General features: G+C 38.8%; 2 protein-coding genes and 1 pseudogene across 6 annotated transcripts in view; 2 read left to right on the top strand and 1 right to left on the bottom strand.

Moving 5' to 3' along the window:
- The window catches only part of TMEM243 (transmembrane protein 243), a 91,414-nt gene extending 85,652 nt beyond the window's left edge, over positions 1-5,762 (bottom strand). For 2 of the 3 annotated variants that reach the window (XM_081800617.1, XM_081800618.1), the window contains exon 1: positions 5,615-5,757. The gene's annotated coding sequence lies outside the window, so the exon portion shown is untranslated. Of the gene's footprint in view, positions 1-5,614 lie in introns of all 3 variants that reach the window. The other variant, XM_081800610.1, reaches the window with a different exon arrangement.
- LOC102728816 (large ribosomal subunit protein eL32 pseudogene) lies at positions 2,630-3,035 on the top strand (annotated as a pseudogene).
- Positions 5,763-5,968: 206 nt separating the features above from the next.
- The window catches only part of CROT (carnitine O-octanoyltransferase), a 46,996-nt gene continuing 30,087 nt past the window's right edge, over positions 5,969-22,877 (top strand). The window contains exons 1-7 of one of the 3 annotated variants that reach the window (XM_081800607.1): positions 5,969-6,034; positions 6,665-6,716; positions 9,492-9,627; positions 13,102-13,226; positions 14,761-14,942; positions 15,112-15,236; positions 22,073-22,181. In XM_081800607.1, coding sequence (XP_081656733.1) covers positions 9,513-9,627; positions 13,102-13,226; positions 14,761-14,942; positions 15,112-15,236; positions 22,073-22,181 — 656 coding nt within the window. In that variant the 5' untranslated portion in view covers positions 5,969-6,034; positions 6,665-6,716; positions 9,492-9,512. Of the gene's footprint in view, positions 6,105-6,664; positions 6,717-9,491; positions 9,628-13,101; positions 13,227-14,760; positions 14,943-15,111; positions 15,237-22,072; positions 22,182-22,877 lie in introns of all 3 variants that reach the window. The other 2 variants (XM_081800608.1, XM_081800609.1) reach the window with 2 other exon arrangements.

Genomic DNA, 22,877 nt, shown 5'->3' with positions numbered 1-22,877 from the left:
ACCTTTTTCTTCATAACAATTGTGTAAATGAAGATATAGCTGCATGATACTGGAAAGAACCAAGAACACTGGCATTTCTAGTTCACTAACTAGATTAGATTGGTTTCTCAGAAGCATAATCTAGATGAAAAGTCAATATATATATACTAAATCAAATTTGGTGTATATTCTGGTGTCCCTAGCTATCCTGCAAAATGTTAGGTCCTTGGAAACACGGAAATCCAAAATAGCCAAATCGATCTTGAAAAAAGACCCACAAAGTCGGAGAACTCAGACTTCCATATTTTAAAATTTAACTGTAATAATCAAGACAGTGTGGTACTGGCATAGAATAGACATATAGATGAACCAACGAGAGTTGAGAGTGCAGAAATAAGCCCTAACATTTATACTCCATTGGCTTTTGACAAAGGAGCCAAGCCAGTTTTACGAGGAAAGAATAATGTTTTCAACAAATGATTCTGGGACAACTGGATTTCCACATGTAAAAGAGTGAATTTGGACCCCTACCTCACACCACACATAAAAAGTAACTTACAGTGGATCATAGGCATAAGTATAAGAGCCAAAATGATAAAACTCTTAGAAGAAAACACCCGAGTATATCTTTATGATCTTAGCTTAGGTAATGACTTCTTAGCTACACTGTCAAAATTACAAGTGATAGAAGACTGATTAGGACATCATTAAAATTAAAAACATTTGTGGTTCAAAGGACACTATCAAGAAATGAAAAGACAGTACACAGGATGGAAGAAAAATATTTGCAAATCTTTATCTGATAAGATTTTTATCCAGAATATATAAAGAACTCTTAAAACTCAACAACAAAAAGACAAGCCAGTTTAAAAAAAAAATGGGTAAAAAATCTGAATAGATATTTCTCCAAAGATACACAACTGGCCAATAAGCACAGGAAAAGATGCTCAACATCATTAGTCTTCATAGAAATGCAAATTAAAACCACAGTGAGCTAACACTTCACATCTACTAGGATGGCTATAACAAAAAGGACATACAATGACAAGTGTTACTGTTATATTGTTACTGTTTTTATGGTGTGGAGAAATTGGAACCTTGATTCATTGTTGGTGGGAATGTAAAACGGTGCAGTTGCTGTGGTGGAAAGCAGCATGGCAGTTTCTAAAAATGTTAAACATAGAGTTAGCATATGATCCAACAATTCCGCTCCTAGGTATGAAAACATATGCTCACACAAAAACTTGTACACGAATATTTACAGCAGCAGCATTATTTTGATAACCAAGAGACAGAAACAATCCAAATGCCTGTCAACTGACAAATTGATAAAATGTGGTATATCCATACAACATGATATCATTCAGCCATAAAAAGAAATGAAGTACAGATAGATGCTACAACATGGATAAATCTTGAAAACATGATGCAAAGTGAAAGAAGCCAGTCACAAAAGACCTATGGTATGATCCTATTCATATGAAGTGTCTAGAATAGGCAAGTCTATAGAGACAGAAAGTAGATTAATGGTTGCGTAAGGCCGGGAAGGTAGGAATGGGGGGTTGGTGAGGAATGACTGCTAATGGGTACAATGTGCTCTTTTGGGGGTGATAAAAATGTTCTAAAATTCGATTATGGTGACCGCATAACCCTGCAAATACAGTAAAAGCCATTGATTTACATACTTCAAATGGGCAAACTATGGTATGTAAATTATATCTTGATAAGGCTTTACATTTTTTTAAAATGTTATGTTCTGTTTAGTAATAAGGAATTTTATATCAGATATAAAACATCATAGTTACCTTAACTCTTCCCCAGGACTCTGGTGGTAAATTTTTATATACAGTAAATATCATCAAAGGCAATCCCAAAACAATGATCAGTACCAAAAAGAGGCCCCTTGTGTGTTCATCTGTCGTTGGTAGTGGAGTTAATTTTTAGTCTCTGGTTGGTCTCTTTGCATCCAGCATGCTTTAGTTTGCTGTTGGCTGCTTCCCAAAATGACCACCTTTTTACTGTCCTCCCCATTAAAAATAAAAGATCACATAATTATTTCTTCACTATGTTCATTTTATGCATTGGGATGAAAGTAAAGATCTATCTCATAGATTAGAGCTATTTATACATTACTTCATTACTTCTTTTTTTTTAATTTTTTATTGTTATGTTAATCACCATACATTAATTAGTTTTTGATGTAGTGTTCCATGATTCATTGTTTGTGTATAACACCCAGTGCTCCATGCAGAACGTGCCCTCTTTAATACCCATCACCAGGCTAACCCATCCTCTCACCCCCTCCCTCTAGAACCCTCAGTTTGTTTTTCAGAGTCCTTCATTACTTCTTAGTGATGTAGGCAAGCCATGTCTGAGGACCCAAAAAGGGTCCCACAGGAAAAGCCAAGAGGGTCCTTGGCTTTGTGCAGGATAGAAATCAAACCCAAGCCAGGAAGACATGAAAGCAGAGTTTAATGAATAGCGTAAGTGATAGCATATAGTAGATGGAGTGTCTGGGAGGCTCAGAAAAGGAGAAGTGAATTTCTCCATTGCCTGAGATTAGGGTTTTATACCGGAAAGGGGTCCAGGGTATGGTTCCTTCAGGAATTCAGGTTAGGCTCTCTTCCTCGGCGCTGCCTGAGGAGGTGGCAGCCATCTGTTACTGGGCATCATGGATGCCCTCAGACCTCTGGTGAAGCCCAAGATCATTAAAAAGAGGATCAAGAAGTTCATTTGGCACCAGTCAGACCGCTATGTCAAAATTAAGCACAACTGGCGGAAACCCAGAGGCAGTGATGATAGAGTGCGTAGAAGATTCAAGGGTCAGATCTTGATACTCAACATTGATTGTTGAGTTGCCCAGTGGCTTCTGGAAGTTTCTAGTCCACAATGTCAAGGAGCTTGAAGTGCTGCTCATGTGCAACAAATCTCAGTGTGCAGAGATTGCTCACAATGTCTCCTCCGAGAACTGCAAAGCCATTGTGGAAAGAGCAGCCCAGCCGGCCACCAGAGTCACCAATCCCAATGCCAGGCTGCACAGTGAAGAAAATGAATAGACAGCTTATGTGCACCTCATATTTGTGTTAATAAAGCCATAAAACTACCAAAAAAAAAAAGGAATCCAGGTTAGGGTCCCATCAAAGGTGAGTGTCCAGTGAACAACAGGTGTAACTCCATAAATCACTGAAGGAGCTACTGGCACCAGGGTCCACTGTGGTTTGTTCTTAAGATGTTATCAGGTGTATGGGGGCCCCGGACAAAACTCAGAAAATGATCAACTTTCTTGCTTCCCCGCCCTGGAGTGGGAACATAGCTTCTTTGGTTTACTCAGATGCAAGATGAAATATAGAACATGAGTAAATGGGGCCTAGCAGAGAAACAGCAGAGATAGAGCTTTTCTAAAATGGAGTCCCTTCGGTTCCCTATCTCATGAGAGTTACAAGTCTTAGCAGTAAGCTAGATGTGCAGATGGAAATGCAAACTTCTGGTAGTTTTGTACTTTTTATTATGGAACTCATCTAGACTTGTCTATAAGGACTTTTTCTATTTGTAGTATAGTGAGAAAGAGCTATGTAGGACTAAAAATGAAAGCTCTTTCATGGCAACTTAAAAAAACTTATTACCACCACTTACAGTACCTACAAGTTTTTGACCAGAAAAGTATTTTGATTCACAATCAGTTTTTAATCTTGGGACAACTTGTTATCAATGTACTTCATGTGCCTGAAACATCGTCCTTTTAGCCAATATCGCCCACATCATTCTAGGAAATGCAAAGTAGTTCAAATTTAACCTGAACATAACATAATTTGGAATCAACCATTAAAATACATATTACTCATTTTGAAGAAAAATCATTTATATGCTTTTTAGGCTATGGGTACATACACTTACCAGTATAACATATTTTAAGAGGTTACATTTTTTGCTCTGCACATGCAAGTCTCTGTTCCTGTCATCTTCATTCAGTCCACATTTTTTTCCCCTTCCAAGAATCCAGGAATCTTTACAGAAATACTTTTCTTCCCTTTAAATCAATATCCAGAGTAGGAGAAAGACAGTGAAGGTAAGAGACCCTAAATTCTATGCCACCAACAGGCATTAAACATGCACAAACTTTTTAAGAGGTGCCAAAACTCAGCAGGAAGAAGAAAAATGTACAATGAAGGCTTTTGAGCAGTTTTTAAAAATTACTCTGTTTAAGAATACTACCTTGTGTGGCGCCTGGGTGGCTCAGTCGTTAAGCGTCTGCGTTCCGCTCGGGTCATGGTTCCAGGATCCTGGGATTGAGCCCCGCATGGGGCTCTCTGCTCGGCAGGAAGCCTGCTTCTCCCTCTCCCTCTCCCCCTGCTTGTGTTCCCTCTCTCGCTGTGTCTCTGTCACATAAAAAAAAAATACTACCTTGTAAGCCAATTTTTTTTTTTTAAGATTTTATTTATTTGACAGAGAGAGACACAGCGAGAGAGGGAACACAGGCAGGGGGAGTGGGAGAGGGAGAGGCAGGCTTCCCGCGGAGCGGGGAGCCCGATGTAGGGCTGGATCCCAGGACTCTGGGATCATGACCTGAGCTGAAGGCAGGCGCTTAACAACTGAGCCACCCACGAGCCCCCTTTGTAAACCAATTTTAACGTTATCCAGAACACAGCATTTACATACTTTGAGATATGTTCTTTATCACAGCTTCAGAAATAACTACTACAAGTAATTTCAATTTCGTATCTGAAGCCTTTTTGGCCTGGTATATCTCAGAATTCAGAACTTTTATTAGAAAGGTGTGCAGTCATATATTATGCAACACCTCCAGCAAGGGTTGGAGCTGCTCTGTAATTAAACACGTTAATAGTTCCGTAGAAAACTTGTGACTATTCACACCAAGTGAATTATCCGGTTATACACGGCTTCAATTGCGTTCAGGTCAGATTTAACTAGTAAGGGAGTTAGGAAAGACAGATAAAGGACTGGGACCTGTAATGACATGTTTATCTTAAATCCGGTTCTTTATCATTGATATCTGGTTCAGAGCCAGTGTAAACTATTGGTCTTTTCGTCCACAAAAAGGAAACAATGTATTTAAAATGAAAACTGAAACAGTATGTTTTGTTTCAAAAGGGAAATGTAAAATAGACTAGCCTGTGAAACTAAGTTAATTACATTATGATCCTCTTGAACTTGTCTAGCTCCACTTTGGTTAAAAACTCCCATTTTTTGGCGCAATAGGAAAAGATTAACCCCAGGCTTGTAGCGTGAGCATCCCTCGGGATTCACGGACCTTGGGATCAGGAAGAAGTGTAGAAGGGTAAGGAAGCCAGGCATGCTGCAGAGTGCTCCAGCATTATCTACGCTGGGCCAACTTCAGTCTCAGTTGGATAAAGGGAAAGAGAGTAAGTAGGGATCTTTGCGGTCACTGCTCTCTTGCCAGCAGGACACAGGGTGAACAAGATTCCTTTCAGAGGCATTAGTATAAATTCTTGCTTGGGGGTTGCAAAGAGTCTCACTGGGAAGGGGGAGGAGCGTCTGGTAAGCCAGAGCTGGGGCTAGAAAAGGAAGGGAAACAGGGCGCCGAGTCTTGCACAAAGTGGGTGAAAACGATTCTAAGCCACCAGTTCCTGAATCGGTCCCAGACGGTTAAGTGTACCTGCGCGGGTGGAGCACTGCGGGCCCCCAGCCTCCGCGGTATCCCCTGACCCGGCGGGGTGCTCCACCTGCAACAAGTAGTTAACTGCTATGCCGCAGGGCTTCGGCCGTTCCTCGGGCGTCCGGGAAGCCCTTCCCAGGCGCTCAGCCTGTACCCGACCTCCCTGCCAAGGACGCCCACGGGAAGAGGGGCTGGGTCCTCCCAGCCCGCAGGCCCGGCTGGTCCCTGGCTTCAAGTACGGGGCGGGACCCTCGCGGCTTTCCATCCAGTCCTCGTTCCCCGGTGGCCGCGGGGCGGGACCCTCGCGGCTTTCCGTCCAATCCTCGTTCCCCGGTGACCGCGGGGCGTGACCCTCGCGGCTTTCCGTCCAATTCCCGCTCCTCAGTTAGCGGCTGTGGCGGAGTAGATGGAGCGCAAGCGGTGAGGACCCGCAGGCCCAACGAGATAGCGCTCTCTTCCTCCCCCAAACCTTGGGCATCGTGGGGGAAAGTTAAGTTGCTTAGAATAGAGTTAAGTAGAGTAGAACGGCGGAAGTGCCAGGACTCGGCGGGAGCGTCGTGTTGTCAGGCATCTTGCCTGCGGGGTCGGAGACGTACCCCCGAGGTTGGGCCGCTGGGCTGGTCCATAGTGCTGCTTATTTAGATTTCTCTCACTTGGGCTCTTGAGTGTGCAGAGCTGCTCTTGGTGTGGTGGGAGGAGGCTGAGCTCTCGTCGCACTCTGCGCCCCCGTTTTCTCCAGCCGAGCTTTGAACTCCTTGTCGCCCTGAGACCAGGCACCGGGAGGCACTTTGTGTGACGAGAGTGTGGTTGTGCGAAGCCTGGTTAATCCTACAGTAATTGTTAGCCAGCTCTTTAGCAGATGAAGTTTGTACGTGTTTGCTGTGATTCCCAACAGTTTAAGTCTTGGGGCTTCCCAGTCTCTAGATTTTGTCTTCCACTTTCTTTCACCAGTTTTTGTTAAAATTCCCTGCCCTCCCCCGCAGTTGTCAAGCTTGTTTTCTCCTTTCCACGGTCACCAGCCTAGTTCAAACCCTTGTGTTTTCAAAACAGAATTGTTGCAGCAAACTCCTGGCAGTCCTAAGAAGTTCATTTTGGTGTACCGGTATGTGACAGTATGTTTTTTTTACTTACGTTCCTGTTTCTGTTTTCCATTTTATTTTCATGGTTACATTTTATTGCCCCGAGGAAGCCTACTGTAATTAATTCCAGTGGCATCATTTTCTTAATGCATATGTAGGTTCTTTTGGAATTATTTAATCTTCATGGTAGAGAATTCAGAATAATCCTTCCTGAACGAATCAGGTAATTCATATTTTCAGTGTGTACCTTTTGGTGAGTTAAGACTAGTAAGCATGGGATTGGTAGTCTTGGTATCAGTTTTCTAGAGTCCATGGGAGGTATACAATGAATTAGGGTATCTTTTCTATATATGTGTATTAGATTCTTGTTGCTGACGACAATTTATCACAAACTTAACAGTTCAAAAAAAAAAAATCACAAATTGGTTATCTCACAGCTTCTATAGATCCGAGGTCCAGGTAGGTTTAGCTGTATACTCTGCTTAGCACCTCACAAAACTGAAATAAAGGTTTCTGTAGTTTCGGGCCCTTTTCTGGAGACTTTGGGAAAGAATCCACCTGTAGGCTAGTTGAGGTTGTTGGCAGAATTCATTTTCATGCAGTTGTAGGACCGAGGTCCCCATTTCCTCACTGGGTTCCAGCTGGGGGCTTTCTCAGTTCCGTAAGACCGCTAGTATCTTCATATCCAGACAGTACCTTCAGTCCTTTTCATGCTTTTAATCTCCCTGGCTCATCTACAGCCCGCTGCTGGAGAAAGCATTCTCCTCCTGAGGGCTCCAGTGATTAGACCCACCTGGATAATCTATTTAAGGTTACTTGTGCTGTATAAGACAACATGGTCACAATCACGGAAGTGCTGATCTCCTTATATTCACAGGTTCTGGGGAGTATAAGGGTGGAATCATGGGAGCCATTCCTGGAAATTTTGCCTAGCATAATATGGTTGTCTCAACTAGATTATTTTTATAATGTGTTTTTGTAGGCATTTAAAAATAGTCCTAATAACACCTCTTTCTGACTATATAATTATCCTCTCTACAGGTAAGGAAATTCAGTTAAAGTTAGTTGCCCAGAAGCTCACAGCTAGAGAGTGGTGGAGTTGGTATTTACCTGTATTTCCATTGGGTCTAAAACTAATATTTATGGATGGTCAAAATAAAGTACAGCCAAAGTCATTATATGGGAAGAAACTGAGGAATTAGGAGATCTTTGTTGTGTCTTATTTTTGGATTATATCTTTATTTTAGTGGTATAGGTTAAACTCTTTTACCCTGACAAAGAAAGCTCAAAATACAATGACATGAATAAAAATGTTTTTTCATACATCTAGTGGGAGAAGGCTAGGGCTAGTAGGAAGATTCTGATAATCTCTCAATACATGGCTTCCATAAACAGTTGCAAGGTGCTGCTTCAGTTGGTCCTACCTGTTAGGCAGTGAGGAGAGAAAACACAGGGAGAGTACGTGTAGTTAGTCCTTTATAGGGGCATGACCTGGAGGAGACATATTACAAAGTCCTACTGAGCTCCAGAGCAGGGTAGGAAAGATAAAGCTGTGTGGCTTTATACCCAGTTGGAACTCAGGATTCTGTTAAGAAAAAAAGGAGAAAATTTATATTGCCCCATAACAACCTCTGCCACACCCTAGCTTTTGATAATGTTTTATTCCATAACCTTCTGTGAGTGGAATATTTTGTTTGGCTTTGCTATTAGTTTTAATTTAAAAAGTGGTATTTGAAATCGGAGGGGTAGACGAACCATGAGAGGCGATGGACTCTGAAAAACAAACTGAGGGTTCTAGAGGGGAGGGGGATGGGGGATGGGTTAGCCTGGTGATGGGTATTAAAGAGGGCATGTATTGAATGGAGCACTGGGTGTTATGCACAAACAATGAATCATGGAACACTACATCTAAAACTAATGATGTAATGTATGGGGATTAACATAAGAATAAAAAAAAAGTGGTATTTGAAAGGAAGGTAATTCTTACTAATGTTCCTTGATTTCTCAATTGCTATTATACTATATAACTTAATTTTTAAAGGCTTCTTTGAGAAATCTCATTTTCCATTTAACATTTGTATACCTCATTCACATTTTGGGTTAGTTTGATTTCTCTGAGGAAAATTAATAAATTTGTGGTAAATGTTTAAGATTGCTTTGGGATACTTGAAACTGTTCTGTGTAGGCCTCAAACCATCTGCATAAGTAGGCTACAGCAGCTTGTCATGATTTAGGTATTCTGTGATATTCTACAGCTGGATGAGTCTTAAACTGCTCTTATTCTAGAGAGTTCTCTCTTTCCACCCATCATACTTTTCTTCACAACTGAATTCTCCCTACCCATTTAGACCTACCGGGAGATTCCTCACCCATTCTCACTTAGCTTTAATGTAGGGCGAAGATTTTGATGAAAGAGATGTGGGTTGGACCTTAGGAAAGTTGCTGAACTCTTGAGTTTTGATTTCTTCATATGCAAAATGGAGGTGACTGTCAAAAGGCAGGGATAATATGAAGGTTAGATACATATCTTGTATCACACCTGTTGTACTACTTGGCAAATAGTGGGTGCTCAGTAAATCAAAATTACACTAGTTCCACTGATGACTCCTTGAATTCCAGCACTTGGAATCAATGCTTTTTTTTTTTAAATTGATTTTCTTCAACAAGTTTATGAATTCCTCAAGGGCTAGGACCACATTCTGGTTATACTATGGTCCCTAAATAATGATTTAGTGAATTAGAACTAGCATATATAAGAATATTTATGAGATTAAAACTGTCAGGGCTTTTTTCTTTAGTTTTCCTGCTGTGCTTGCATCATGGAAAATCAGTTGGCTAAATCAACTGAAGAACGAACATTTCAGTACCAGGATTCTCTTCCATCTCTGCCTGTTCCTTCACTTGAAGAATCATTAAAAAAATACCTTGAATCAGGTATGTTTGTAATCTTCTAGTATATAATAATATTATTAGCAACTTAGAAAACTGAAAGTATTAGAAGTAGATGAAGGTCTAATTGCTTTTTCCTTTAGGCTCATGATAATTAAAGTATCCTTAAAATGTCCAGAACTTGGAGCGCCTGGGTGGCTCCATCGGTTGTGTCCAACTCTTGATTTTGGCTCAGGTCAGGATCTCAGGGTCCTGAGATCGAGCCCTGTGTTGGGCTCTGAGCTGGGCATGGAGCCTGCTTAAGATTCTCTGTCCCTCTCCCCCTCCCTTTGCCCTCCATCCCCACCCGCTCGTGCTCTCTCTCTCAAAAAAACACCGAAAAAACAAAGGCATTTAAAAATGTCCAGAACTTTTCTGTCTTTATCTCTCAAGTTAATTTTTCCATAGTTTAAAAAGCGTATAAACCTATTAGGTTTATAATAAAAAGTAGTAGGCCTCTGCCTTATTCTCCACTCCCCACCCCAATCCTACTCCCTCAGACAAATATTTTATCTTTTTTTTTTTTTTGTATTGTTTATCTCCGGATTTAAAGTAAACTTTTATACTAGTATTTCTTAGGGTTTTTTAGTTGTGGGTATTATAAATTTGTTCCTAAGAAGATGTGGATTTAGCTCTTTCACACCTTTAACCTTCCCCCTCTTCACACCCAACGTATAGGCAATATAACATACCCACATTTTCCTTTTCATTCTTTCAATATAGTTGTACAAAATCACCATTTGGGTTAAATTAGTACTCACCTGATTTAATTCCAGGTCTCACCTGATTTAAATTAGTATGTACGTGAGTTAATTTACCTGACCATCTAGGGTTTATCGTTATGCAGTTATTCACAAGAGAACCATTCAGTGTACTTTGAATGCCTTTTTATGGCATTGTTTTGTTTTGCTCATTTTTCATTTGCTTACTTTGCTTTGTATCCTTAAGTAATTCACTCCCAAATACTTCAATACACTGAAAATTCCTGACTACATTATATACATGAGATATGATATGTATATAGGTATGTACCTATACATTATATACATAAGCTATTCTCTCAGTTTCATTTCTTGGAGACATCCCTCCTGGGGCCCTCTGCCCTCTTGCTCCCATTAGTGTTTACTTTTCTTGAGTTGGCTGGACAGCTGTTACCTTGGAGCTTTCCTTCCCCCATCTCTGGCAATTCTTTTTACCTCTCTCTCCTGTTTTGGATTCCCTGGTTCCTGTCTTTTTTTTTCTTCCTCTTTTCACTTATTTTTGTGAAGTACATCTTCAGTAGCTACTTGGGAAAAAGTGTTTCTGGAAAGGAAAGAATGTAAGACTTAAAATTTTATTCTACCCTCATACTTGATTTTTTGGCTGAGTATAAAATATTCTGGGTTGGAAATGATTTTTCTTAAGAGTTTTGAAGGTACTGTTTGTTCCTCCTGAGAAGTTCCTCCTGAGATGCCATTCTGTTTGATCCTTTATTTGTGACTTGTTTTTTACACTCTGGATGTATTTGGAAACCTTTTTCTTTATCCCTACCATTCTGAACTTCTTGATGTCCCTTAGTGTATAGATTTTTTCATTTATTTCTCTGAATATACAGGAGATTCTTTGAAGCTTAAAAAAATTCATGTAATTCAATTCTAGGAAATTTTCAAAATACTTTTTCTTGGATAATTTTCTCCTCCTTTCTTTGCCCTCTCTTTCTGGAACTCCTGTTAATTGGATCTGGGGTGTTCTGGACTAAGCTTTTGATTAAAAAATTATTTTCCTCATTATTAGTGCCTTTCCCTTTCTGGTCTATTTACTGTTGGGTGTCACCAAACCCGTTTTTGCTTATTCTGCTCTTTGATTCTCATGTGAGAGGCTTTCCTCAAATATCTGACAATCATTAGTCATTCATTTTTAAGAGTTAGGCCCTAAAAAGCTGATTGAGAGTTCTGTGTGCATGGGTAGGGGCTTGGTGACTGGTGGGCCTTCTAGTGAGCCTTGTTGCAGAGATCTAGCAGTTCCACCAGGGCATGCCCAGATATCAGTCATACTTCTCTTGGACTGATCCGTTTCCCCAGAGAAGAGTCCTCTTTTGTTTAGAAGGCGTGAACCTGATACCTAGTGTTTTGGGAGCTAACTAGGGGAAGGAGGCTGGAGGGCTTATTGTTCTGGGTGTACACTTTGATTATAATCTCTCTTTTTTTCAGTATGGGTTAGGATCTATTTAAATTGCTTCTCTGGTTCAATTTGTCCTAAGAGTAGAACTCTAGATTTCTACTGGTGTTGGTAGGAAGTTGCCTGGCTTCCCAGAGTGGAGAAAGATCTACAGGTGTGGGTGTGGATGGGACTGTTTGCTGCTTCTGAACACTTTTAAGCAACCCGTTTTCAGTCTTTGCCCCCTTTGGAAGTCCATTTGCCTTGAATTTTTTAACCTTTCTGGGATTCTACTGCAGGCATTGGCTTGCTTCTTGGTTTGCACTTAACCCTACCTTGTCTCTTCTTAACCTTCTACTCTCCAGGCTTTAGATACTAACTTTCTCCATTCTACAAATTCAGTTACCATTTTCTCATCTGTTTTCTAATGTGTGAAATGTTAGCTTAACTGGTCTGCTGCACTCTCCTTTCACATTCTTTGTCCTTATAGATTTATGCCTTTTTAATTACTGTCATTTTAGTGAGCTTCTAGAAGGATTAGAGATAAATGTATGCATTTAGTTCACTTTGTTTAAATGAAAGTCCTCTGATATTTTTAAAATTTCTTCCTTTTTTTCCTCATTTACTTTTATCTGGGAATTCTAGTTTCTTTTTTAAAAACTTTACTGATTATTTGCTATATTTTTATTATTCATTTCATTTGTCCTTTTTCTAAATACAGCTATTTAAGTTGACTTTAAGATAGTACTTTGAAGAGACAAAATAAAGCAGAAGGAAGATATTAATGTCCTTTGATTACTAATTGACTTTTGTCTGTAGCTTAATTTTCAGAACAGTTGGTGTTCATTTTCATGGACTAGAAACCCCTGTCCCCTCCCCCCTTTTTGGGGAAGGAAACCATTACTGGTTCTGGCAGGCTTTATACTTAAATTTACATACGTATTGCGTTTACATACATGCTGTTCAAGGCTCTGCTTGAACATTAGTTGGAAACAAGCTTTAATTTCTCTTATTCATTGCTAAACAGGATTTACTTCTCTGTTGGACCAATAGCTAGAGGATAGTCCTGTCTTTATCATTTTAACTGTCATCATCCAGAATGATTTTAAGAGTTATCAGATTACATAGTATCCACTGTTTAATTTTTTTTACAGCATTTTACTATGTTGCTTTTCAGTCATTTTCATGTTGTAAACTCTGATTTATTGAACTGCTATGATAATTAATGCATACATAATTGTTTTACATAATTGAGTCTCATTATTTGTGTAATAGTGGAGTAACACAAACATTATTTGTGTTACTTGATGTCTAAATATTTTAACACATATTTTTTCCTTATAGTAAAGCCGTTTGCAAATAAAGAAGAATACAAAAGAACTAAAGAAATTGTCCAAAAATTTCAAGATGGTATTGGAAGAAAACTGCACCAGAAATTACTTGAAAGGGCAAAAGGAAAAAGAAATTGGGTATTTATGTTATTGTACTTAGGATTAGAAAATTGATGATGCCTAAAGAATGAAAAATAAAAATGTAAATAGCTTTTATTTTAAAATTATTAGTGTAAATGTCCTTTCAGTCATTGTTATAGTCATCTAAAAGACTTAATGAATTGTGTAACTCTAGGGAGTTTTGAGTGTTGTGTGTGAGCTCCTTTCTTATATGGGGAACTTGTCAAAATACAGATTTCCTGGGACCAGTGATTCTGAATGGGGGCCCAGAAACCCTTATTTTAACAGCTGTCCCGTGTGGTTCTGATGGAGGTGATCTGTAGACCTTGCTTGTGAGAAACATTTTGTTCAGGTAATCCCAGCCTGAAAAAACTCCAGACACTAAAAATAGACCTACCACGTAGGTGGCATACAAATATTTAAACATCATATGAGAGAGAAGGGGCCATTACAAAATTGGAGTGGAGAATGGTTATGAGTATTATGTGTTTCAGTTAGATAGATTGAAGGGGAGATGTTGGTATAATAATTACTGAGGCACTCAATAATTTCCTGCAGAATTTTTGACTTCTTCATCTTAATTACTTCTGTAGTATGAACCAGAGGATAAGTTTTTGTAATTAAAAAACATTGCCTTAATCTAGAAATCAGGAGTAGCTATCTTTAAGTTTTAGAAATAAAAAGGAAACTGATCTTTCCATTAGTTATTGATACCTATGATGGAATAATAAAATTTTATACTTCCAGATTCCCTTATTCTCAATCTTGAGACTTGAGCGATTTTAATTAAATCAGGGTAAAGGTAAAGAAGTCTGTATCCTTTTGCTTATTTCTCTTTCTGAACAATTGATTATAGTTTATAACATCAGTTTCTTAAAAATAACTCCAGATAGTCTGATGAGATCTGCTTACTTATGCATGAAATTCAATTGCATGTTGTAAAAGAGGGACACGTAAAGCTCTCGCTCTGAAAAATCTAAATTAGTTTTAAGTGTACTGAAAAGGTTTTATATTTTTGATTTAGTATTTCAGTTTTTGCTTGGAAAAGGATAATTGCAAATGCCTTAATAGTTGATAAAATTAAGTGAGGATTTGTTTTGTATTTATTTACCCAAGGTGCTCTGAGAAAACACACCTAAGTACTTAGTTTGGTATTTGTGACTCCAATATGATCCGTCTGAAAAGGTGCCTTTTCAGTGCTTTCTTGTTGCCTGTTTTTGATAGTGTAGTTAAGCTGAATAGTATTTAAGATCCTGTAGTTCCAAAAAAAAGAAACGATCACAATAGCATTTTTCAATATCTATGATGATTTAAAGCAAGAAAACATGTTTTTATTTCTTAATTTTTTTTTTGCTTTCAGAACAAAGTTACTGAGGTAAAATTTATGTATAATAAAATCCGTTGTTAGTATACGATGGATGTGGGTAAGAAAACATGTTTTTAAGTGTTAAAGAGTAAAGAGAAAAGAACAAATACAGCTTTTTTTTTTTCTTGCTGTTACACATTCAAGTATTCTCAATAGCATTAGGTTGATGTTCTTAATTTCTTTTAGCTGGAAGAATGGTGGCTGAATTTTGCCTATCTGGATGTTCGTTTACCATCGCAACTGAATGTCAATTTTGCTGGTCCTGCACCTTATATTGAACACTGCTGGCCTCCAAAGGAAGGCACTCAGTTGGAAAGAGGAAGTATAAGTCTTTGGCATAACTTGAACTACTGGCAGCTATTAAGAAAGTAAGGACAGTTATGTGAATTTAGTAGCAGATTTACCCAAAGTTTGAAGTGGCAAAATGTTGAGAAGCTTAATTTACTTAGTTGAGGATACTGCAGTTGTGACTACTTGGTTTATAAGTTTTATAATGACTTGTTGATCAAAATACTTTTTTTTCGTTTGTTTTAATAGAGAAAAAGTACCTGTTGATAAATCTGGAAATAGTCCTCTAGATATGAATCAATTCCGAATGCTGTTTTCCACCTGCAGGATTCCAGGAATTACTAGAGATTCAATTACGAGTTATTTTAGGACTGGTAAGTAGAAAACATGGGTGTGGTATTTTTTGTTTGTTTGTTTGTTTTGGTAAAGGCATTGGGATTTGGGTAGTTTTGCTACGGTTTTTATGACACTATGGAACATACTATTTTGAATATTTCTTTACTGGATTTTGACTAATCAGAGGCTTTCTGTGAACCTTTTAGTCATTGTGATTAGTCAGAAATAATTTATGGGAATGGATTTTATAAACTGGTCTTAAATCGTTCTGTATAAAACCTGATGCTTACTTTGTGTGATTTGAGAGTTTAAGTTCTAAAGAGCGTTATTAATCAGTATTAGGTAATCTGGAGCATAGGATCTGGATTTGTCTGTCTTTGCCCTGTTCTTCTTTGAATTCTCTTTTTGAGTGTGCTTGTCTGTGCTTATCATGACCCATTTCTCTTTGTGAGTATGCCCTCCCTTTCATGCCCAGCCATATGAGGTGAGAGTCTGCTGTCAGTCTTCTTGAAGGCATATGAGTTGAGAATGACTCATCAAAGTTCCTGTTTTTACTGTCAGCTTAATGGCAAATTCTGCTTGGTGTACTAGCATATCTTAAAATGGAAAATTCTTTTGTAAGTGCTGGTTTTCAGTTATTTCAGGATCTTTTTCTTTTTTATAAATTTAATAATGTAGTTTATAGTTACTGTGGAATGTAATTAGGGAAAGATATTTTTCTTCATTTAAAAGTAAAATTTCTGTAGCCAGTTTTGCTTGTAGTGTGGGGAGTTTGAGTTTACTTTCATGTAGAACTCATCTTTGTAAACCTCATTAGATGCTTGAGATATTTAATGTCCTCAAGCCCACTCACATTTATATTGATGTTGCAAGTGAAAGACCTGATTATTTATGGCATAAAGTTTAATGCCCAAATATGAATGCAAAAGATGAACAGGAGAAAATGGAGAATAGCAGTAGCAAAGAGAGAAATATACCTATCATTTAGGATATAATATCAATAGACCTGGTTTTCAGTTTAATCTTTATCACTTCATAGGTCCTTAGATAAGGTAATCCTTTGGTACAGCATGTAAAATGCAGATTCATTAATTTAATAATGTGTCTCTTAATGCAGTCCTTTAAGCTGTCATGGTTAGTATATTCTTATACTTAAGACCAGGTGAAGAGGTGTAGATAGGGACAAAGCTGAGGGAATAAGTAAACAAAAAAATAACAGAGTTACTGATAAATACTGTATAGAGAATTCAAATAACATGAGTAACTGGATGGCTATTTTAGATTAGGTATTCAGGGAAAACCTCTCTGAGGATCTGAATGATACGATGATCCAGCAGTTTTTTGGCTTTTTATTTTTGTTTTCGTTTAGTTCAGTTTGTTGTTTTGTGTGTTGAGGGAATCCCCTAGGCATGAATAAACTTGGCATGTTTGAAGGGGAATATGGATGGAGCAGAGCAGGCAGGAGGCAGAGGGGACTCTTGGAGTGTTGACTAGAGGCTAGATCATATAGTACTTTGTAAGCCAACTAAGGTTTTTGACTTTTATTTAAAATGTGAATAGATAATGAGTTTTGAGAAAGAAAGTGGTATGATCAGATTTATGTTTTAAAAAGATGATTCTACCTGCCATTTGAGGAATAAGATTTTTAGGAATATACCAGGGTAGAAGCAGGGATATCAGTTAGAAAATTGTTTCAGTAGTCCAAGAGAGCCATAATAATGACTTGTAACTAGGGTGATATCATGAAGCTGGTAAAAAGTTGTTAGATTCTGGATATATTTTGGATTTGGATTTAGTAGAATTATTCATAGATTGGTTGTGAGATGAGAGAGAAAAAGAATCAGAGATGATTTCAAGATATTTGGCTTGAGTAATGGGATAGATAGCTGTGTTGGTTCATGAGGTGGGAAACTTTGGGAGGAAATATTTAGGGAGGAAATTAAGAGGTCCCTTGGGCTGTGTTGAATTTAAGATGCCTTTTAGACATCTCAAGTGGAAATGCAGGTAGGCAGTTGGGTACAAAGTTGGGAGTTCAAGAGAGATTTCAGTACTGCATATAGAGATTTAAGAATCACCATTAGGAGGCATAGAAAACATTTTTAAAGGCATAAGAGTAGCTAAAGTTACTTTTGTAACACATACAGATGAAGATTACCAGGGGAACCAGTACCGAATCTTACCACAATTAAATAGGGTATTTGGTGAATACCTCCTGAAGAGGAGAACACAGCAAAAGAGACCAAGGTGGGAAGAAAGGAAGGGCAGTGGTCTCCCATAAGCCAAGAGAAGGAAGTGTTGTGTCACATATTCCAGAAGCCAAATGAGATAAAAATTAAAAGGGACCATTGTATTTATCGGCATGATGTGGACAGAGCCTGCCCTGACAAGAGCATTCTCAGTGGAAGTTGGGGAAGGGAGCTTAACTGGAGGAGGTGAAAGCAAATCAAATAATTAGTGACAACATTTGGAAATAATGCTTATGGAAAAAGTTTTGATGTGCAGTGGGAGGGACTTCATTTAATTTTTAAAAAAGAGTGATATTATAACATAGGAGTGACATAGGAGAGAAAGAAAAATAATCTTTCAGGGAAAAGAATAAACAGCCAAAGTCATTGAAAAGATAAGAGCTGAGAGGGTCAGGAGTAGAAATGGTGGAGGGCTGGTCTTTGACAGGAGCAAGGATGAGAAGGAATGCAGAAAGTACATCTAGATGCAAATCGATGGGCCAATTTTGTTGTGGGAAGATGAGGAGGTCCAGGTATTCTTTGTGTTTTCCTTGGTGAAATGAGAACTGAGGTCATTAGCTGGGGTGGAAGATTAGAGGAGAAAGAAGGTTTAAAATACTAGTCAGGGGCGCCTGGGTGGCTCAGTCGTTAAGCGTCTGCCTTCGGCTCAGGTCATGATCCCAGGGTCCTGGGATCGAGCCCCGCATCGGGCTCCCTGCTCCGCAGGAAGCCTGCTTCTCCCTCTCCCACTCCCCCCTGCTTGTGTTCCCTCTCTCGCTGTGTCGCTCTATGTCAAATAAATAAAATCTTTTTTAAAAAAAAAAAAAAAAATAAAATAAAATACTAGTCATTTTGGGAGGGTGCCTGGGTGGCTCCGTTGATTAAGCATCTGACTCTTGATTTCGGAATCAGGTCATGATCAGGGTCGTGGGATGGAGCCCCACGTTGGGCTCCGTGCTCAGCATGGAGTCTGCTTGAGATTTTCTCTCTCGCCCTCCACCCTTCCCCCAGCTTGCTTTCTCTTTTTCTCTTTCAAAATAAATAAATAAATAAGTAAAATCTTAAAAAAAAATAAAATACTAGTCATTTTGGAAAGTGGGAGAAGCAGATGTGCTAGGGGAATGCAGGGTAGCTGATGAGTGTTGAGTGCCCATTTGAAATGGTGTGTTTATGAATTTAAAGTTAGATTAGACGATACGTTGTTTTTTTCTTCAGCAACAATCAGGCAGGCGTAGAGGGAGAGAGTGAAGGATTCAAGGATTTTGCAAGGAAGAAATTAAAATGCTGGGCCATGGTATCTATCTTTGATATGGAGAAAATTGAAGAGCTAATGCGTGTGAAGGCAGCCTGTAAGCCGCTATGGCTAAGAGGCTAATGTCATTAAGGAGGCAGTACTTAAAACTATTTTTATTTTACTTACCCACTTAGAGACCATTAAGACTAATTCAGTCCTGCCTTTTACCCTGTTAACCTCATTTTGCCTGCAGTTCAACCTCTCAGGTCCTCTCTCATCATCTAGATTCAGGGATTTGTGCGTAGCCTAATTTGATCCAAGTTTCCCACTACTGTGACCCACCCTCCCTCTGTTTCCCAGACTCTTCTGCTATAGTTTCTGGAACTCATGGTCAGCAAAATCCTTTGTATCCTCAACCTTTTCTCTGAGAGTTCCTGTTTCCCTGTGAAAGGTACTGTTACTGAACCTGGCTATTCTTTGAGCTTACTGCATTCCCTATAACCATCTCAAGTGGGTATATTTTTTCTCATACTGTGGTACTAGAGGGTATGTAGGAGATGTTGGTATCCTTTTTATTTTCGGTGGCCCTTGCCCCTTTCCTTTCTTCCTTACAGTTTGAGCTCTTGAAAAAAGGAAAGCTATCAGGTTCTGTCACCAGGCTTGTCTTTGTTGTAGTGGCTTTTTTTTTCTTCTTAAAAATTTTTTTTTAATTTAAATTCAATTTAATTAACATATACTGTATTATTAGTTTCTGAGGTAGAGTTTAGTATTCCCCCATTGCTTTATCACCAGTCTCACTATCTTTCTTTTCATCACTACCTCCTTCACATTCTTTTTTTTTTAAGATTTTATTTATTTATTTGACAGAGAGAGAGAGTGAGCGAGCACAAGCAGGGAGAGCAGCAGAGGGAGAGAGAGAAGCAGGCTCCCTGCTGAGCAGGGAGCCCGATGCAGGGCTCAATCCCAGGACCCTGGGATCACAATCTGAGCCTAAGGCAGAGGCTTAACCGACTGAGTCACCCAGGCGGCCACCACGCACCCCCTATTCACATTCTTGATGACTTTAGCTTCCAGTTGTAGATGATCCATGACCTCTCCTTTCCTTCACTTTTTTCCTCTAGTAATCTGTACCTCCACTCCTTCTCAAGCAACCACACACTCCTGTGGTCATGCCCTAGAACTTGTTATTATAAAAAACTCCATGTCCTCTAACATAGAAATTATAAGCATCTCATTCTGATCTCCACCTTCTCTGCATAACTCACTTCCTTTAGTAGTCTACCTTAGCTATTTCTTTGACCACACTGTGACTTAAATTGAGTTTTGCTACAGTTCTTCACAGTTCCATTCCTCCCTCCTCCACCCCCAATCTGTACTTCTTTCTGTGCTTCTTCACTGTAATCAATCCTTCGCATACACATTCAAATCTTTGCCCACTTGCTCCCTCATCACTCTACCCACACCTCATCATGGTTTAATTTTCATCTTCTGTCTTGCCTCTACATATTAAAGATACCTACCCTAGCAATTTTACTTGGCCTGAGAAAACCAGAAAACCTCATTTAATTTTCTCAAACCTCAAATGGATCCACAGCATGACCTTGCCGTATTATGTTATTCTCTCACTTCCAGAGATAGTTTCATGCCTTTCTCCTTGCTTATTCTCAGCTAATGAACTCTTATTCTCAACAAATGTAAAGCATTCTTTCCATCACTAAATTTACTAGCCTATCTGTTAGGCGAAATAATGTCTCCCCACCCCCCAGAGATGTTCGCTTTCTGATCCTTGGAACCTATTGAATGTTTTAGGTTACATGGTAAAGGGCCGTTAAGGTTGCAGATGAAATTAAGGCTGTTAATCAGTTGACCTAAACATGGGAAGATTATTCTGGGTTATTCATATGGGTACAAAGGAATCACGAGAGTTCTTATAAGTGAAGAGAGAAGCATAGAGAGAACCAAATTAATGGCAGCAAATTGATGGAAAGTCGTGAACCTCCCTCGATGGCTTTCGAATGGAAGAGGAGAGTCCTGAGTTCAGGACTGTCGGTAGCCTCTAGAAGCTGGAAAAGTGAAGGAAATTGATTCTGCCCTAGAGCCTCCAGAAGGGACACAGACATGCTGACACTTTCATTTTAGCCTACGAAGACACATTTCAGACTTCTGGTCCCCAGACCTGTTAAGACCTGGTCAGTAAATGACAGCAAAAAAAAAAAAAAAAAAAAAAGTAGTATTAAATGTAAAAAGATACGGAGGTTTTTGAAGGAGAAAGAGAAGAGATGTTTTGGAAATAGCCATGAAAGACAAGGAAAATACATACCTCACCTCCTAGGACTTGAGGAGATAGGATATTAGAGAAAAAAAGTGCTGTCAGGAGATGATGTTTCCTCATAGTTGATGGATTTTATGAGATAATGTGTGCAAAGCATTTACCACAGTTCCTTGTATGTACTATCAACCAGTAAATTTCCTTCCATTGGTAGTATATGTCTTCTCTTTTTTTTTTTTTTCTTAGAGGGAAGGAGCAGGGATCATATAGGAAGCCCTTTGTTTAAGGAAATAATAATTGAAAAATGAGGCTAAATCAGAATAGTCTGAGATTTACAGCAAAGTAGTAGTTCTTGGGGAGTTAAGGCATACCCAAAGAATCATAGAATAAGTTACCAGTGGCTTACCAGGTATCATTAGAGCCTTAAGTAAAACTAGATTTCCTTGCCACTCATTCTCCTTGCCACTCAGGCAAACAGTGCCCTTTCTCAACTGAAAACTACTTTTTTTTTTAAAAGATTTTATTTATTTGACAGAGAGATAGAGAGCACAAGTAGGCAGAGTGGCAGGCAGAGGGAGAAGGAGAAGCAGGCTCTCCGCTGAGCAGGGAGCCCGATGCAGGGCTCCATCCCAGGATCCTGGGATCATGACCTGAGCTGAAGGCAGCCTCTTAACCGACTGAGCAACCCAGGTGCCCCTCAAATGAAAACTATTTTATTTAGAAACCATCGCTATATATTACTGTAGTTAAATTATCTCATGAACAGTCAACATTGAAATAAACCCAAAGAGAAACTTAGTAATTCAAAAATCTCTTCTCCAGGATTCCTTGCTATCCTTTTCCCCTTGTCATTACTATCCATGAATAAATAAGAAAGCCCTGCAGTAGCTTGGGATTTATAGGAGTCTCAAGATATACAAATACTTGAAACTCCATGGATTTTGGATGTTTCACATGGACAGTTTTCAAGAGTGTATATTTATATCATAATTGAAAGTCTATCACCTTATTGTTCATAGGATATATTTGATGAGTATATGTCAAGTATTGGAGCAAGGATTGTTTTCTTCTATTGGATGTAAATATGCAGTTTAACTCTTGTTTAACTTTGAGAGATTGAGTTTGTGTTTCTGTTTCTTTTTCCAGAGAGTGAAGGACATTCCCCAACTCACATTGCAGTGCTTTGTCGAGGCCGAGTTTTTGTCTTTGATGTAATACATGAAGGATGTTTGATCACCCCCCCAGAGATTTACAGGTTTTCAAACTACTTTCTTGAGTCTTGAGGTGTTAAGCCTTTGCTTGAGTTAAAAAAAAAAAATGTTCAGAATTTCCTTTTTCATAAGGTGAGAATGAGCTAAAAAATAAGAATTTTATGTATGCTGATTTTTAAGAAGTCTATTTTTATTTCATTTTATTATTTTTATTTATTTTTTTAAATTTTATTATGTTATGTTAGTCACCATACATCATTAGTTTTTGATATGGTGATCCACGATCCATTGTTTTCATATAACACCCAGTGCTCCATGCAGTACGTGTCCTCCTATTTAATACCCATCACCGGGCTAACCAATCCCCCCACTCCCCTCCCCTCTAAAACCCTGTTTGTTTCTCAGAGTCCGTAGTCTTTCATGGTTCATCTCTCCCTCCAATTCCACCCCCCTCATTTTTCCCTTCCTTCTCCTAGTGTCCTCCATGCTATTCCTTATGTTCCACATATAAGTGAAACCATATGATAATTGACTTTCTCTGCTTGACTTACTTCACTTAGCATAATCTCCTCTAGTCCTATCCATGTTGATGTAAAAGTTGGGTATTCATCCTTTCTGATGGCTGACTAATATTCCATTGTATATATGGACCACATCTTTATCCATTCATCTGTTGAAGGGCATCTGGGCTCTTTCCACAGTTTGGCTATTGTGGACATTGCTGCTATGAACATTGGGGT

The sequence above is a fragment of the Leptonychotes weddellii genome, chromosome 12 (assembly GCF_054177405.1).
Source record: "Leptonychotes weddellii isolate Sample4059 chromosome 12, ASM5417740v2, whole genome shotgun sequence".
In the NCBI taxonomy this organism is placed as follows: domain Eukaryota; kingdom Metazoa; phylum Chordata; class Mammalia; order Carnivora; family Phocidae; genus Leptonychotes; species Leptonychotes weddellii.
The sequence above is the reverse complement of the archived record's forward strand: the minus strand, read 5'-3'. Positions and strand labels throughout refer to the sequence as shown.